Genomic DNA, 18,613 nt, shown 5'->3' on the forward strand with positions numbered 1-18,613 from the left:
CTGAGGCCCAGAGAACTTAAATGACGTGCCTGAAGCAGAACAGGGCCTCAGCTGCCTGCCCAGGGAGTGTGGAGAGCTGGGAAGATGCTCTCCTTTGTGCTTGACCAGAGAGCACATCACTTAATCACTTTCCCCGCAGGGAGTACGCCTGCCCCCCAAAAGGTTAAGGCAGGAGAGAAGGAACCTGCGTGCAAAGTGGATGGGCACCCTGCCCTTTAGCATCCATGCCCGCCTCTGAGGGGAGGAATGAGGCGCGAGCACAGTCTACAGACTGGCTAGCCCCTAGGCCAGCTGCTGTGGGCCTGGTGGGTGTGCGGCTGCCCTCGCTGTCAATGACTGAGCAGCAGGCTTCAGCTACACCGAAGGCCTGGGCGAACAGCCACCTGGGAAGGCAGGAGCCAACAGCCTCTGCAAGTGTGGTGGGGAGCTGAGGTGCGAATGAGAGGCTGAGGGGAGCAGGTCACGCACAAGGGGTACCAGGCCAGGAAATCAACCCTTCACTCAAGACCTTGGCGCCTGGTTAGCTGAGTCAGTACCATTTCTAGGATACAAAAGTCAGTCATAAGTTCAAAGACAATTTTTATTTAGCAGGAAACATGTTATTAGTTGAGCTTAGAGCACCTCTGTTGACCTGATTTCAGTTTTCCAGAGTTGGAATGTTGTTCCCTATGGGTTCCCCCTACAAGACTATGGGGGAGACACAGGGCTTAACGGTCAAAGAATTCTTGTGGCTTAAAATAGAACCGTTTCTCACTACATTGCAAACCATGCTGGAAATATTTCTTGGCAGAAAAAGGGTATTCTAACTTGAGCAGACTGTGCAGCCTGCCTACTCCTGGTAGAACAGGTACACGTAAGGCTGGGCAAAGTATATGATGACGGTCCTCTGCCGTGGCCTGCCTGCTGTCACACACTAGCACACTAAGGGCTCACAGGCTACGTCTGCAGCATGACTTCTGAGAAAACATGTTGTGCTCAACTAAAAATTACAAACAGAACTTCAAGAGAAAAACAGAAAACAAGTACGGGTCCCACCCGCTACCCCAGGGGACTCAGCATTGGAGGTCCCCTGGTCATATAGGCTTCATCAGCCTCTTCCCCCCTCTTCTCTTAAGGCTTGGTATCACGGCACGGCTCCTGCATCTCCTCCTGCAGGTCAGGCTGCGTGCCAGACAAGAAACAGCTCGCTTGCTCTGATGAATCTTCAGCAGGGTCCTGAGAAGCTTTTGGCTCTGAGCGTTCCTGGGCTTCTGCCTCAGAAGCTAGCACCTGTTGGGGAAAAGGCGAACAAGGTAGAGGAGGCCTTTGCTCGAGTTCCTGGGCCCATTTTACAACAGTGGGAGGACCCTGTAGTTCAAGTCAGCAAGGTATTGAAAAGTACCTCTTTGGAACCCAAGTCTATAAGGTGCTTGTAGAAGGTGGAGCTGGAGGAAATTGTGTTCCTCCCCACTTTTCTCTCCCAACAGCATCTTGGGTTAACGACCAGCAGAAGCAGGTCTGGGCTCCCCCAAACTTGTTTTAATGCCTAAAGCTACTGGGTCCCATGTCAGGCTCTCTCCAGCCCAGCTTCCCTGCAAGGCATGGCTAGCCAAGGACTTGGAAGCTCTGTCCCCACCCCTACCCTTGGACTTGTCATTACTCTGCTGGGACTAAGAGACTTTCATGCTGTGCCTGATTGGCAGCTACCTGGCCCGCTTGAACAATGTGACAGGAGAGGTAACAACTCACTCTGGGCTGTGGGGGGAGGGGGAGGGGGGGAAGGAGGGACAAATACAAAAAGCAGTGTTACCAAGAATGTGCTGTGGGAGAAAGAGGGGCCCCTTTGGGTTGGATTTTGAAGGTGATGCAAGATTTCAACAAGTGGAACACCAGAGGGTAGAGAAGAAGACAGCGGAAACAGAAGGAGCAGGGCTGGGCAGAGAGCTGGAGGTGTCTGGGGACCTGGGGAAAGGAAGGGCCCAGAAGGCAGTGGAGATGCGCCAGGGCAGGATGTGGGCAGCTCCTGAAGTCTTGTAGCCATGGAAGCGCCCACACAGTCCTGCCCATGGCTGCTCCACTGTGCTCTCCCATCTGCACACCCTCCCGGCATCCTCCCTTCCCCACTTCCCTGGGATATGTGCTCAGCTTTGTCTCAGCTCTGCCTCTTAGGGCCCATCCCGAGGGTACGTGCCTTGAGAGCAGCCATGAGGAAGGGTCTCAGCAGAGTCTGGCATGGTAACCGAACCACAGGGCCCACGGACCATCTGATCTTTTGAGCGGGCAGTCCCTCTAACGGATCAACTTTCTAGAGGGCTGGTGGCCCAGTTGGTCAGGATGTGCATGTGAAATGAATCATATCCTTAGCCATTTCAAATATCCAAACTCCTTCATTTTGCCTTAGCTTAGTGTTTTCTTGTTGTTAGTTTTTTTAAAAAGAGAGGTTAGGCTCTATTAAGATAAGTGAGTGCAACACCATGTGAGTAACTGTCCTCAATTTTTTTGAGCTTTGAAGTCTGGATTTTATACACGGAGCATATACCCATGGTGTGCACCTTACGGGGAAGGGGCCCAGCCTCCGTGCAGAACCCCTGGCCTGGGCTGGAGGGCAGAGGAGAAGGGGCTGGTATACCTGTGGCTGGGTGGCTTGGTCCTGCATGGTGACAGTCTCACTGGATTGCCAAGTATTCAGTTTCAAATAGAGGCGACGCTGTGGAGTCGATAACTGCTGCCCAATTTGGCAATACTCCTGTGGGATCTGTAGCTTGACTACATTTGTGTCAGAAGCAACAGCAGATGGAGAGCTGCTGGCAGAAGTTGTCTCGGAGTTTGGGTTAAGTGCCAGTGCCAGTGGATTCATGGAGGACCCTTGCTGGTCCTTAGGAAAAAAACTGTAAAAGAAGATACATGTTAGAGTGACATGGATCTAGAAATGGTGGCCCAGGAAACACTGTCTTGCTCATCAGTAGGTGCTTAAGGCACATTTGTTTTTGGTGGTTAAATCAGGATTCACTTTTTTTTTTTAACCCAAGCCTTTCATTTTACTTCAAAGTTTATGCTCTTAACTTGATTACATCTTCAAAGACCTTATCTCCAAATGATGTCACATTCACAGGTACTGGGGGTTGGGACTTGAACATAATCCTGCGGTCTGAATCTCAAAGTATGATTCTGGCCCTTTTCTATGTATTACCCTTCTCATTAGCTTTTTTTTTCTTTTAATTATTTTTTATTATGAAATACACATTTTTTTAGAATTAGTTTCAGCTGTACAACACAGTGCAATAGTTATACTTTAGGATTCACTTTTTTGTACTCTCACTTTGGCCTGAGGAAGACTTGATTTGCCAAAGTAAAGCGGATCTAAACATTGAGGTAAATTATAGTCGTTTGTTTCAAGTTGGTTTTATTTATATTACTTGGACAATCCTGGTTGTGCCACGATACTGATCTCTGTGGCTTCGTGCAAGTCATTTCACCTATCCCAGCCAGTGACTTGCCCTTTGTCACTAAAGAAGTTAGCCGCTAAGAGGGGCTGCAAGGTCGATTTCCTTACTCCAAGTCCAGTGCTCTCTCTACAGCCCTAAGCCTGGGGGTCGGTCATGTGATAGAGACTTCTAAGCCCCATTCCAGACTCCACGTCTTCACTTTCAACAGCCTCCTCAGGTTGTTGATCAGGCCACGGGGAAACATGGCACTGACCCACCTTTGATCCTAAAAGAAGGTCCAGGCGGAAACCCACAGAGCTTTGGCAGGCCTGCTCAGATAGCTGGCATTCATTCAAAACTGTTTATGGGGCACCAAGTATGTGCTACGCAGCCCCGTCATTGCTGAGCACAACTTTCTCTTTCTGCCATTTGGGACCAACGTCTTTATCACTGAGCCAAACATGTGTTCGTGTCCTGGGCTATGGGCAGAGAACTGTCTCGCAGGACTTAGCCCTTCTGTGTTCTTGGCTCTTTAGGCATCCAATGGCAACTGTTTCATGCCCACTTCCTTCATATAGATCGTCAAAGCCAGGCCGACCATTCACCCGGTCTACTGTGATCATCAGTGCGAGAAGGGAACTGGGGGGCCAGGAGTTATTTAGCTGTGGGCACTTAGGACTTCTCTTAACACCCTGTGCCCTGAGACTGAACCCGGGTGGATGAAGCCAAGCTGATTCAAGATTTACATGCTAATTCCCTAGATGGGAGGCTTCCTCATCTAGTCCTCCTGTGTCATGGGAGACGCCTCAGTCCCATCAATGCATGCTTCGCCATGCACTGTGCACGCAGGGGCAGGGGACCTGCGGCCACAAAGCAAGATGCATCGGAGCATGCTGCTTTTGATGAGGGGGCTTTTGATGCCCTGTGGGCAAGTTGCCCATGATTCTCAGGCATGGTGTCCAGCCACAAGGACAGAGCAGTGACTGTAGTAGCCCTTATCACCATTTCATGCACTTCTTACCCGCGACTTTCCTCTTTCTGGCCGCCAAGGTTTTCATCTTGATAGTAGCCAGAGGACTGCTGCTCAGCTACTAACTGGAGAGGACCAACGAGGGGCTGGGTCTGCATGAAAGGAATTGAGTCATCAGAGAAGGGCTCGGAGAGGCCAGCTTGGTTTGGCCAACATATTTGCAGTGCCTGGTTTCCCCTAATGACGTTACACTGCAGATGCTGCTGCATCAAAAGTAAAGAGACCCCAGTAAGTCAGTGTCTACAAGAGCCCCCCAGAAATTGATCAAACACTCCCCATTCTCCCAAAGCAGAAGGCAGCAGTAGTCCTGCCTCTCTGGGCACAGGGGTCTGGGTGACTGTCTCCTTGTTTGGCAGAGCACTAGCTGCAGACATGCTCCTGGCTATGAGAAGCTACAGTCCAGTGTACATGTATGTGTGTGCATGTGTGTTCAGGTCTAGTTAGCCAAGATTTTTTTATCGCCTCAGGCAAATGAATTGCATCCAGCTGAGTAGTCATTACCCCCTTAGCAGAACTAGGCGAGCCCAGATTTTCATGAAAATGAAATTCCCTTTCATCTACACACTGGAAACAGGTTTTCCATACCTGAGTGGAGGCACTGCCAGACTTCCCAAGCTCCTCTGGACTTTTCAAAGGTTGAGGTGAACATGACTCATGGAAATATCTGGACACAGTAAGATCTGGGTATAAGAACTCCGTCACGTTCACTCTGTCAGTGCATTGTTTCTTGAACAGCGGTTCGAAGGACTTGGACTGAGAATTGCCAGTGCGTTTTAATGGGGCTACCAGCGCCTGTAAAGACAAAGTATCACAAAGGTCTTATTTGGGGGCCACACCTTTCCTTAGGGCACAAGACATGCTATGCTGGGCATGGAGTGAGATTGCCTACAGGCAAGCCCACAGGAAGCTCTGGTTACATATAAGCCTCATCTGCCACTGTCAGAGCCCTGCTGGGCCCTTCTCAGCTCCTGCAGCCAAGAGAAAAAGGGTAAAAAGCCTTAAGTCCCTGCTGAAGCTTTCTCCAGATGTTCTGTGCTGCCCTGGGGCAGCAGTTGTCACTACTATCAGGCTCAATTGACTACTCCTTGAAGACTGTCCCTTTCTCCCACTTGCATGGAACTGGTCGCTAACCTTCAACTTGGGATTCTGTAGCTTCTTAAGCTGCTCCTTCATCTTGTCCATGGCATCTTGCTGGCTTTTAAGGTCAGCCTGAAACATTTGGGTCTTCTCTTTCAGCTGCTCTTTAAACATATTTGTAAGCTCCAGCTCACGTTTTGCGATGTATGCTCTAAATTCCAATGGTATGTGTGATAGCTGTGGGGAGAAATAGCTTACGGTTCATATACAGGGCTACAGCTTCCCCAAACCCCACCATATTATTTTATTTCTAAGTTTTGAAAGACTGAGAATGAGAACAAGGGCACACCCATCCTGATTCTATTCATTACTGGGAAGTTGAAAGAAATGGTTCAAGAATCCAGGAGTTCTAGATCAAAACTGGATCATGGGGATTATTTCAGTCTAATTTCCCTCCCACCTCCCTAAACATAAAGCTGTAGAATGGGCCCAGAAGCATGAAGCAATCTACCCAAAGTCCTTAGCGAGAAAGTCAGAGTGTAGCAGGTCAGATCACAAAGGAGGCATGTGGGAAACATCCATCGGATGCCCCTCAGCAATGCAGCAAGAACGCTCAACTGGCACTTCCTTTGCTCCTGGCACTCTTCTAAGCACTGTACAGAAATTCACAGACCTGACGCTCACGACCCCCTACAAAGTAGGTACTTTATAGACATACAGTTGTAGTACTTGGAGCAATACTCTCCTCTTGGCCCTGGGAATCTAATTGTAACTTGATTAACAGCCTCAGATCTGGGAATAAGCAAATGGGCAGGTTTGTAAAAGTAGAGAGGGTGTTCAGTGACAGAGCAATGCTTCCGGTTGGCTGGAATAGAGGGGGATGAGGCAAATCTCATGTGGAAGGGAAGCTGGAAAAAGCTTTGTGCACACCATACAAGTCTAGGAGGCCAAGGAACTTGGCTTTTATTCATCAGCCACCTTGTGCTGCTTTGAAAAGGAGCGTTTTAAAACACAGATCTGATTGGGGAAGTGGCATGCTCAGATCTATGTTGTGGAACATGCTTTCCGAGCTGACCAGAAAGAGTAAGCTCGGAGTTAGAAGCCGGTTAGAGAGCTGTGTGGGTCATTTCTAGCTAGATGTAAGAGGGACCTAAAACAGACCAGAGGCATGGAGACATAGAAAGGAAGGGACACATTTGAGAGAAATTATTAATAAGACAGTGGCTAGGACTTCTCAAGTGATTGGCTGAGGGGGACAGAAAAGAAGTGGGATTCTGGGAAAAGAACTATGAAAGCTATAAGTAGGACCTGGACACAACTGTTGTTTACCATGATCTGTGCTAGACACTGTTGTATGAACAAGATTAGAGAGCCATAGTCCCAATCCACAATCTCACTATTAATGATGAGAAAAAGTACATATAAATGCAACTGCTGGAGAACAAGTGTAAGACAGTCTATCATATCACACAGTGGTCCTTCGACCCTTATGGTTAGTGGAAGCATATTGTTGAGTAATCAAAGAGAGAGAGAGAGAAAAACCATACACGTTGCTTTTTCTCATGTGAAATAAAAGATTATATACGTATTTACAATTAATCATTAACCCACTGAAGATTGTCCAATTGTCCTCTTTCACTACGTAGTGTGTGTGCGTGTGTGTGTGTGTGTGTGTGTGTGTGTGTGGTCATATAAGAAAGCAGGCATTCATTAGACTAAACAAAATCTCTACACTCAGGGCTGTAATAGACAAACCTTACAGGTCATCACATCCACCCACTCTTCTCCAGGCGGGAATCTTTTCTCTGCTGTCCCTGGCAGATGAGCTAGCAAGCATTCACTCAAACCATTCCATTAAAGGGGAGGGGCTCATCCCCTGGGGAGGCAACCTAACTCATCCCAGAAGGGTTTCCTTGAAGGCAGCAGAAAGTGGCCTGCCCTGAGCTGTTCTCTCTCCACCCTAGTTTGATCCACTGGAAACACATCTTCCACTTCAGGAGCATGACAGCCCTACAGCTATTTGGATCAAGCAGTCCTGTCGCTCCCCAGACTCCCTTTTCCAGTGCCTTGCACTACTGACCATATGACTTTTTCTAGTGCCTCTCCATCCTGGTCTCCATCTTCTAGAGACACTCTAGTCTATCAATCCATGGCACACACAAATAAGCCTAATATGGTATCACATGCAGAGACAGGCCACACACACTCATTGCTGGTTATTTTGACAATTTTAAACAAAAATTATGTTTACACTTTAATTGTGAATTAATTCAAAGGACAAGAGAAACCTGTCAGCAGTGAAAGGGGAGCCACAACTTTTTAGAATAATAAGGACATAAAGATCAAATGGATTTCTACAGAAATTTTCTTTTAAATAGCTCAAAGAATTTTCATAGCACTCCAAAAATCCCTGCAAGACAAACAGACCATTTCAAGTTGGGGAAACTGAGACTCAAGAATGTGGCCAAGATCACACTGCTCAGGCCAAACTCAAACAATTGTCTTCCAGCCCTCAGTTCTTCTCATAAGAGGATGCCTTTGGTATTAGGAATGCAGTGACTCACCTTAGGCTTGTTGATTAATGCACACAATTCCATGTAACACACCATAAACTCATTATCTGGGCTGCCAGTCCTGATTTTAATAATCCTGTCTAATATAAAAGACGATCACCCAAATCTGTGATTATGCACACAAATTTGGAGGTAGAGCAGCAACAGAGTAGTTGATCCAGCTGTGTTAATTGGGCCTCGGACCATACATTGGTGCTAACATTTGGAGTCTGGATATATCTAACAATCTGAAAGACATGCTTCTAACCAATAAGAATTCCATTGGGGAAACCTAGCTCAGGTAGGGAAGTATTCGTATGGGTAGGCAGAAAAGTCATCTTCCCTCGAGATGGTCAGAATCCTTTCACAAATGATGAGGAGCATGGCTCTTAAAAATACTGCATTTTCGCTATTCACAATAGCTAAGACTTGGAAACAACCAAAATGCCCATCTGGTAGACGACTGGATTAAGAAACTATGGTACATTTACACAATGGAGTATTACTCAGCTATAAAGAAGAAGGAAATAGTACCATTTGGATGGAACTAGAGAACATTATGCTAAGTGAAATAAGTCAGTCAGAGAAAGACAAATACCATATGATCTCACATATACGTGGATTCTAAAAAATGGAATAAGTGAGAAATGTAAACAGAAACAGAGGAAAAACTGAGGGTTGCTAGTTGGGTGGGGGTGGGGATGAAGGAGAAGGGGAAGGGACGAGATAATACAAATTGGTAACTACAATATGGCCTCAGGGATAGAAAAGACAGTCTGGGGAATATAATCAATAATGTTGTAAATATTTTTTAGGGGGCCAGATGGACTCATGTCTTGTTAGGGAGACCACGTCATAGTCGGTGTAGAGGCCTGACCACCGCACTGTATTTCTGAAGCTGATGTTGAATAATAATGTATGTCTACTATAATTATATATACATATAGTCATGGGACGTGGAGTAGAGTGTGGGAATGGAGTCAATGGAATTGTAATAGATAAGTATGATATCAGGGGTGGGAGGTCAGTAGGCGGGGGAGGGGGTCGTTTCTTTGCGAAGGGTGAAAAGGATAACTATTGCATTGTTCTGTACACCTGAAACTAACAATAAAAAAAATAACAATGGTAAAAAAAATACTGCCTTTTTTTAGTGTTAAGCTTCCTACTTGGCTCAAACTTTCTCTCAAGAACAGAGTGTCTTTGTGTATTTCTCATTAAGAGGAGAACGGGGATTTGGTCTTAGAGACCCTCCAACTTCCCCATTTGCTAGGACCCTTGGATTCTCAGCTGCGTTTAAAAATCCAGTCGAACAGAAATGGTGATGCACTTTAAAAAAAAAAAAGAGCATGCTTTCTTCAAAGTGAAACTGGGCATAAGAGCGGAAATTTGGAGCTTTGTAGGGTTAGTGGTCCAGATAAATATGTGGGGTAAGACTCCAGAGGTACCTGAGCAATGGTGTCAGCAAGCTGAGTGGAGGATGAGGTGCTCTCGTGTGGCGCCTCTTCCATCTTATCCATCTGATTCACCTCGTCTTCATTGTTCTCTTCTTGTGGAGGTGTTGCAACCTCATCCATCTCTTCCATCTGGTCCACCTCCTCCTCCTCTCCCCCTTCATCTACCTCATCCTCATCTTTATTCTCATCCTTATCATCATTCTTATCCTCGTCCTCAACCTCCTCCTCCTCCTCATCGTCATCCTCATTGTCCTCCTCATCCTCATCCTTGTTCTCATCCTCATCCTCCTCCTCATTCTCATCCTCATCCTCTGCGTCATACACTTCGTACTCCTCTTCCCCTTCATCGTCTTCTTTTACTTCAGCCACCTCTTCCACCTCGTCCTCCTCTTCTCCTTCATCCTCTTCATTTCCTTTGACCACAACACGCAAACTACGCACCTCATATTTAAATTGAAAACGCTGCAATGACTTGCCTAAGAAAAGAAGCACACTGAAATTCATAACCAAAAAAGCAAAAGTACCAATGCTATCAAAGAGATTATACAGGTTTCTATTTGTTTATTTCCTTTTATAAGTCATAAAAACAAGAGAGTCCAGCTTTATTCCATGTTAAGGATTAGACATACCAGGTACCAAGAGTAATTCAAAAATTACTTTAAAATCTGTTCATATCTGAAAATGAAGGAAATGGAGGGAATGTCTGAGTTTACCTATACTCACTCAAGCATAAGCGGTGCCCGGACACATTAGTGTTAAGTGTCTTTTCATTATACAATTCTTTTAGTACCTTCCAACTGATAAAAAAAAAAAATTAAACCTGGTCATAAATCACTTCTGAAAAACTAGGTTCCCCAGGATGTGAGATCTCAGAAATTCGTGAAGTGCTCTTGGAGGTGTTGCAACATGACTGCTCTTTCAACAGCCCCAAAAAGCAAAGTGGAGAACGTTATTTAAATAACGCAAAGTGGTAGAGTCTTTTTTTGAAAAAAGTTTGGCAGTTTTTTTCACACACACTTCCCGTATGACCCAGTAGTCCCACTCTCGGGAATTTATCCAAGTGCTTTAAAATTCTATATTCACACACAAAAATCTCTACGCTGATGTTTATAGTAGCTCTGTATATAATGACCAAAAACTTGGAAACAACCCAGATGTCCTTCTACAGATGAATGAATTTTTAAAAACTGTGGCACATTCATAAGATGCATTACTACTCAGCAAACAAAAAGAAATGAACCATTGATTCATGCAACATGGATGAATCTTAAATGCATTTTGTTAGCAAAGTCAGACCAAGAAGGCTAGATATTATATGATTCTATTTACATGACATTCTGGAAAAAGGAAAACAGAGATGGAATACAGATCAATGGTTGCCAGAGAATGGGGGACAGAGTTTGAGTTCAAAGAGGTAGCACAAAGGAATTTGGGGTTGATAGAACTTTTCTGCTTGTCACTGTGGTGGTAGATACATGACTCTTTGCCTTTGTCAAATCCATAAAACGATACACCTCTCAAAGAGTGAATTCTACTTGTGTGCAAGTTCAAAACTAAATTGCTCTTATACATTTTAAAAATCACAATTGTGGGTCAATGGGCTTTGCCTTCTCCCCTCCAAAATCAATTATTTTGAAATTTTTTTAAAAAAACAAAGGTTTGAGATTGTCAGAAATAATGGAAAGGTTGTTAACTAGAGTATTTAAAAAATTGAAGTATCACTTCTATATAGGGAGAATCCACAATATAAATTATCTATAATAAGATCAGCTAATTAGAGGACATGCTCTGCATTTTGTATCCACCACTGCTTTAAGTTTTGTATTTTAATACCATTATGTTTATGAAATATCTTTAATATTGAAACTTACATAATAAATATCACTTGTTTTGTGATGTCCCTTTTGCCCTTTACTAGCCATTCCTCTTTATAGCACAATTTTAAAAACAAGAGATTTCTTTGGAATGCAACTACTATTGCCACAGCAGAAAAGACTACATGAGTATGAGAAGGTAAGATGCTATTCTTTCAAGGACTGAGATCTAGCAACAATCTTTAGAAGATTAAAATTAAATGGGAGGGACTAATGCTATCCCCCAAGCACTTGAACCATTCATGAGATATTCATTTTCATTGCTCTCAAATAATCATCTCAAAAAATTTAAAGATGAAGAAAGTTAGAATTTACTCTTTTGATTTCACACCGCTATAAGTAGAACATTATCTTCATTTGAAAAACTGTAACTCCTCTGTAGGCCACTATTTTTCTTCTGATAGACCCTATTCAAATGCCCAAATGTACGTACCTGGAAATCTAGCTTCAGATATGTTTGTTACAGAAGATGTGTCGGAGTCTATACTTATTACAGGAATACATTCTTGTGGTCCATACTTCTTATTCTCTACAATGTCAACTTCATCCTAGAAATTTCCAAAAGAGAAGATGACATTTCAAATTGGAGTCAAAGAGGTATATAAATAAGAGGAAACACAGGCAGAACAAGCTGTGATGCATTTCACCTAACAATTTCTGACATTGCTTCAATAATTGAATACCTAACACAAAATCATCATGAAATAAGTCCATGAAAAACAGTGCTAGGACAACAAGCAGAGATTATAGGTGCCTCTTTCTATAATATTATAAAAACTTTACATTATAAAAGCTTAGAAGAGAAACACGGTATAGATGTGCTAAAAGCAGAAGCATAATAAAAATGTGTGCCAATCGTCATGGCAGGAAAGAAAATGTGCCTTCCAGAGTGCTAGTAGGATGCTGACCTGCTGGTTCAGAGAGGTAGGACAGCTGTGGGAGAAGAGTACCACCAACTGACAGGGCCATCCATTTTTTCAGAGGTCCTGCACATGCAGCCTAGGCTTAGAGCAAGGAAAGGCCAACTGGGAGGCTGTTACTCCATGTTTTTAGGAACTACTCTATGTTTTTAAAACACAGATTAAAATTGAAAGTGTTATTAGCAAAAGTACCTCTATTATATGTAGGAGCAAAGAGATGGAAATAGCCCTGGAGAGCTTCTAGTGCAACCTTCCCATTTCATAGTATCAAAGAGAGAAGGTCATACAGCAAGTCAGGAGCAGAGCGAGAGAGAGAATCCAGCGACTTCAAACCCAGCGCTCATTCCCTTAACCCTGGCTACCTCAACTTAAGCCATTTGCTGCTTTAAATCACATACATTGTATTCCAATTTAGTGATCCACTTTCACTTGCTTAACAACTGGATCTTTTCTGAACGGTTTGGGGCTCACTGCTTATATACCATTTAAGTACAATACCTGATTTATCAATGAAATCGTTTACATCTCTGCCAAAAGACTGTTAGTTTGCTTGCTTGTTTGTTTTGGACTAAATTAAGACATAGACTCATGCTGACTTTTCTCCAAGGAACCTGTTTGGGGAAGCACACTCATCCAGATCAAATTCCAGCATTTGAACTTCAGAAATTGTGCAACCTCGCTGTTCAAATACTCTGTGTTTTGTGCTCCTTAAAATAAGCAGGATGTTGCTGGGGATGTGGCAATCTTTTCATTACTTAAAAAGATATTCTGGGGGCAGCTGGTTAGCTCAGGCAGTTAGTGCACAGGCTCATAACACCAAGGTTGCCGGTTTGATTCCCACATGGGCCGCGGAGCTGCATCCTCCACAATTAGACTGAAACAACCACTCGACTTGGAGTCGGGACAGCCGGTTAGCTCAGGTGGTTAGAGTGCAGGCTCATAACACCAAGGTTGCTCATAACACCAAGGTTGCCACCAAATGGGCCAAGGAGCTGCACCCTCCACAACTAGATTGAATACAACTACTTGTCTTTGAGCTGATGGGTCCTGGAAAAACACACTGTTCCCCAATAAAATTTCTTTTAAAAAAACACACAGATATTCTGGTGGGGTGGTATTCATTGGGATGGGATATGACCTCTGTCTCTGTCCTCTTTGTTCTGCTCTTTATCATATAGCCTTGTATCAATTTAATTACTAGCTCCTTGCTTCCTGGATGATTTTCAATAGAAATGTATATACTCAAATGTTGATTAAGATGTCCGTTTTGCATGTTCATGTTTTAGCTTATATAATTGCAGTGAGCTTAAATAAACTTAAATGACAGAATCATGTGTAGTAATGATAATTGGCCTGGGAAAAAACAAAACAAAACAAAAAACCACCCGACCTTGGAAGCAAAAAGATACCAGTTTAAAATGCAATTAGGACTAAGGCCTGAAGACAGTCTTTCAAGAGAGGCAGCTAGAAACTAAAAAGAAAGATGAAATGAAAATGCATACATGGGGACAGAAAGGCAATTTGTATGCTTTTACAAGTTTAAGGGGAGTTTTGGATTCACTTTAATCCCATAATTATCTCCATGAACAGGATGCTAAAGGATTTGGGACGAGAAGCATGGCCTTTCAGGCGACCTAGAGTAGGCTTCAAAGGTAGGCTGCAATACCTGATAGTTATGTGAACTAGAAATGTGTGTACATTGTGGGGGTGGCAATCTAGAAGTATATCCCCCAATCCTCACATTTTCTCCATGGTTAGCTTAATGTCAAAAGTGCTCTGCCTAATTTTTAAGAGATCTTGCATTTTCCTTTTTGAAAATTAAAGTGGTATAGATTATCCAGTGAAGATGATAGATTGGATAGACATGGGGAAAATGCTATTGGGTTGTCGGAAAAGTTATGACGCATTTTTGCAATGAAAAACAGAAAAGGCCGGCTGAGTGGCATGTTGGTTAAGAGTTGGCTTGGGTCGCCAGCTCTGAGCAGCAGGGCCCCGGTTCGGATACCACAATTGAGGGCCAGTGATGCTGCACCCTCTATAGCTAAGATGGTGAACAACAGCTCGACCTGGTGCTGGGCTACCATGAGTCGCTGGCGACGGACGGCGTAGGCTGCAGAGGGACTGGCCGGAAGCTGGTGTGAGCTACCGTGAGTGGCTGGCAGCTGGCGAGAGTGGCCCTCCAATGGCTGGCGACCGATCTGCCTCAGCCAGGAAGAGTGCTGAATGATAATAATACCAACGTGGGCCAGTGAAGCGACGTCCTCCACAACTAGACTGAAGAACCAAAGGACCGCAACTTGTCTGTTTCCCTTCCCCGATTCCCCAGCGCTGTTCCCCTCCCCAATTCCCCAATAAAACCTTTAAAAAAAAAAGAAAAACAGAAAAAATACGTCATGACTTTTCCAACAACCCAATAGATAAAATAAAGTAGAATATAGTAAATAATATTGTAATAACTATGTGTAGTGCCAGGTGGGTACTAGACTTATCAGGGGGATGATCACTTCATAAATTATATAAATGTTTAACCATTATGCTGTATACCTGAAACTAATATAAAATATTGAATGCCAACTATAATTGAAAAATAAAAAAAGTAAAAAAAAAAATTGAGGGCCGGCTGAGTGGCTCAGTTGGTTAAGGGCTTGCTCAAGAGTGCGAGCTCTGAGCAACAGGGTCGCTGGTTCGATTCCCACATGGGCCAGTGAGCTGCGCCCAAGTTGAGCTGCCACTGAGCTGCCAACGGGTGGCAGGATGGCTCAGCTGGTGAGAGCATGGCTGCCTTTTTGAGATGGTGGGCTACGCCCACCCACAACTAAAAACTGAACTCGGCACCTTGAGCTGAGAGGCACAACTGGACTTGGAACTGAACTTGCTGCACCCTCCACAAGTAAGACTGAAGGACAACAACTTGGCTGTTCCCTTCCCCCTATTCCCCCCCACCCCCAAAAAATGAATCAACATCATGGGGATAAGGATCCAAGCTTTTAGTTTCCGGCTGTCGATGTACATACGTCAGAAGCAGCAGCAGGAGCCTGAGCTGACTGGCATTGCATCTTTTGCATCCTAGGACTCTCTTGGCTTTGAACACTTCTGTAAATTGATAGAAAGAGAGATGGAAAGCACATTTCACTCGCCATTTAAATCAAAATTTTGTATCATTACAGTAAAATAAGGTTCAAATTAGGAAAATATTTTCTTTCTCTTAATACATAATAACATCATCAATATTTGAGGTGTCGTGTTTCCTACAGAGAAAGTTGTTCTGCACCATATCTATAAAATAAACCATCTGGGCCTTCATGAGAAGGACGTTTCCTGCAGGTCTCAATGTCTCTTTTTGACAGTGATGAGCAAAGCAAGCTTAAAAACAACCCAAGGTATATCAGTGAATGTTCTTAATTTTTAAACCAACTACAATGACCAGAAATGTCTTCAGGCCAAATTCAATTTTGTTTCCTGCAATTAGAGAAACTCTACATTCTCTGGCTCATTAACAATTTATTTCTATCAAAATTACAATTTTGATGCCCAAGGTGAGAATGCAGCTTCATGACACACTCCATTCTAAATACTAGCTTACTTTTCACCAAATCAGTAGGAGAAAGCAAAGGAGAGAGATAATATGAATGAATGAATTAAAAACAAGGTTTTAATACTTGTTTTTAATACTGAAATTACCATTTAAGCCTTAAAATTTCATAACTGATAACTATGAAAATGTATTTGGTATTCAAGAGGGTTTTCTTTTTGCAGGCCAAAGAGTAAAAAGCCCCTGAAGAGGAGCAGTCTGCCACCTAAAAATATGCCTCTTTGGGATATTATTTTAAGCTGGTATTTTAACAAAACAAAAGATTCAGGAAGAACCTTTGACCTTCCCCTTAATTGCCCAAAAGAATTTAGAAAGAAGACCTGCTCCAGCAAGGGAGCTGTCATCATAGATAACTATAGTTTTATATGAACTAGGTGTGACAGACAGGGAGGAACCTAGCAAGCTTATTTAATCAAAGTGGTCTCTGTGTCCCATTGTTAAAGATGGCCTAGCAAACATTTGTTTACCAAATATTTGTTTTTTCATCTCCATGTGAATCGGCCTTCCACCCCTTTGAAATACCAAACCACTACCCAGCTTTCTCCTTAGCTCAAGATAGCAAGTAAGCCTCAACTGCATGTCCTCAGGCCCCATTCTCATGGACCCCCCCCATAGGTTCACACACATTTAAATTTGGTCATTTTCTCCTGTTAACCTGTCTTACGTCTTTTAAATTATTTGACCAGCCCGGATAACTAAGACGGAAAAGGGAAAATTCGTTTGTCTCAAGGTATCTTCTGATTTCTTTCCTGCTCTCATTTTTGACCCACTCGCTATTTAGTAACATGTTATTCAGCCTCCATGTATTTCTCTGTTTTCCAGTTTTTTTTTTCTTGTAGTTGATCTCTAATTTCATAGCACTGTGGTCAGAGAAGAGACTTGATATGGTTTTGATTTTCTTAAATTTACTGAGACTTGTTTTGTGGCCTAATATGTGGTCTATCTTGGAAAATGTTCCATGTGCACTTGAGAAGAATGTATATTCTCTTGCTTTGGGGTGAAATGCTCTGAAAATATCCGTTAAACCCAGCTGGTCTAATGTGTCATTTAAGGCTGCTGTTTCCACATTGATTTTCTGTCTGGAGGATCTGTCCATTGGTGACAACGGGGTGTTGAAGTCCCCTACTACGATAGTGTTACTGTTGATCTCTGTCTTTATGTCTGTCAATATCTGTTTTATATATTTAGGAGCGCCTATGTTAGGTGCATAGATGTTTACTAGGGTTATATCCTCATGTTGGATCGATCCCTTTATTATTATGAAGGGCATTTAAGGCATCAAAGAATGCTCCATTCGGCAGTGCTGTATCAAGGGATACAGTGAGTTGTACTGGACAAGACACTGACTATGACAATAGAACGCTGTGAAACAATGATGTTATGCTTTAAGTCCACTGGCTTGGGCATTAAGAATGTAAAATAAAAAAGTTTTCCACATTCTTCTGTAAATTATATTGGGCTGTCGGAAAAGTCATGATGTATTTTTGCAATGGAAAACAAATAAAAAATACGTCATGACTTTTCCGACAACCCAATATTTCATGCTTCTCTATATATGTCAATAGAGATGGGAGATATATGACTTATAATCGGAATGTACAAGTAAAAAATAAGTATAATACATACATTGTTAACGAAAAGCTTAAGGAGTATTTCGTACGTAACTAGTCTATGCATGTAAATAATAAATTCAGGCGCAAGAGATGACGTATAACAAAGGGTTTGCTGTCGCATTCATTGCTGGCCTTTTGCCAAGAATGGATACAAACAGAACTTTCTTTTTCCAAATATCTCCAGTTAATTTTCAAGAAAGAACATGATCAAAGAACTTTTTGCTAGTTATATTTACATGAAGAGAACACCTTCTAATTTTACAAAGAAAAGTACCTCTGTCTCATTATGTAAAATTTCAAAGTGTTACTCTTTAATTAGGCCCTTAATGTTTCGTGCTCTGTCTCCAGTTTACATATTTTTCCAAGATTTGGTATTCATTGGTAAAATACTCAACACAGCTGAATTAATTTAATGGAAGGTTGTTCTTGGCTGAAAAAAAGCATCTACTACTACTTGCTATATAAATGAAAACTGTAAATATGAAAAAGATTTTCAATGAATACTGTCCTTTCACATGCCAATGCAGTGTAAATTAAGTTGCTTTTTGAACAGTTGTGGCAGAGAGTCAAGAAACTGATGACAGTAAAAATATAATATTTTTTTAGTTTTTAAAAATTTTATTGGGGAACAGTGTGTTTTTCCAGGACCCATCAGCCACAGGTCAAGTAGTTGTTTCAATCTAGCTGTGGAGGGTGTGGGGATCGAACTGGCAACTGTGGTGTTATGAGAATTGTGCTCTAACCAACTGAGCTAATTGGCAGCCCCAAAAATATAATCTTAAATGTCTCTCCTTGTTTAATTTACAGCTGAGATGATCTAAGCTCAAGTGATGAAAGAAAGGAAAACCAAATTTCCTTTCTTGGTTGCAGGTTGTCACCAAAGTTTAAGGAGCGAATTTTTAAGATTACCCTAGCCAAAGCTAGTCTGCAGGCTCACAGAGGAAGCCCACTACCACCCTGTCTGAAAAATGAAATCTTGGGTCAAGTTGCAGGCATCCTCTTTTCCTGCAGGACCAACTGCATCTCAGCCATTCCTGACAACTGGATTATTAGCATCTCCAGAACCTACACCCCCCCCTCCACACACACACACCCCA

General features: G+C 43.0%; 1 protein-coding gene across 1 annotated transcript in view; it reads right to left on the reverse strand.

The window, feature by feature from the left end:
- Positions 1–593: 593 nt before the first annotated feature.
- Positions 594–18,613, reverse strand: part of PASD1 (PAS domain containing repressor 1) — a 79,875-nt gene continuing 61,855 nt past the window's right edge. Inside the window, exons 10-17 of the mRNA XM_019632178.1 lie at positions 15,326–15,404; positions 11,825–11,939; positions 9,509–9,993; positions 5,566–5,748; positions 5,020–5,226; positions 4,426–4,526; positions 2,609–2,867; positions 594–1,269 (exon numbers count right to left, since the gene is read on the reverse strand). Of these exons, the coding sequence (XP_019487723.1) occupies positions 1,111–1,269; positions 2,609–2,867; positions 4,426–4,526; positions 5,020–5,226; positions 5,566–5,748; positions 9,509–9,993; positions 11,825–11,939; positions 15,326–15,404 (1,588 nt within the window). The 3' untranslated portion in view covers positions 594–1,110. The remainder of the gene's footprint in view (positions 1,270–2,608; positions 2,868–4,425; positions 4,527–5,019; positions 5,227–5,565; positions 5,749–9,508; positions 9,994–11,824; positions 11,940–15,325; positions 15,405–18,613) is intronic.

Source organism: Hipposideros armiger, unplaced genomic scaffold, assembly GCF_001890085.2.
Source record: "Hipposideros armiger isolate ML-2016 unplaced genomic scaffold, ASM189008v1 scaffold_1096, whole genome shotgun sequence".
Classification (NCBI taxonomy): domain Eukaryota; kingdom Metazoa; phylum Chordata; class Mammalia; order Chiroptera; family Hipposideridae; genus Hipposideros; species Hipposideros armiger.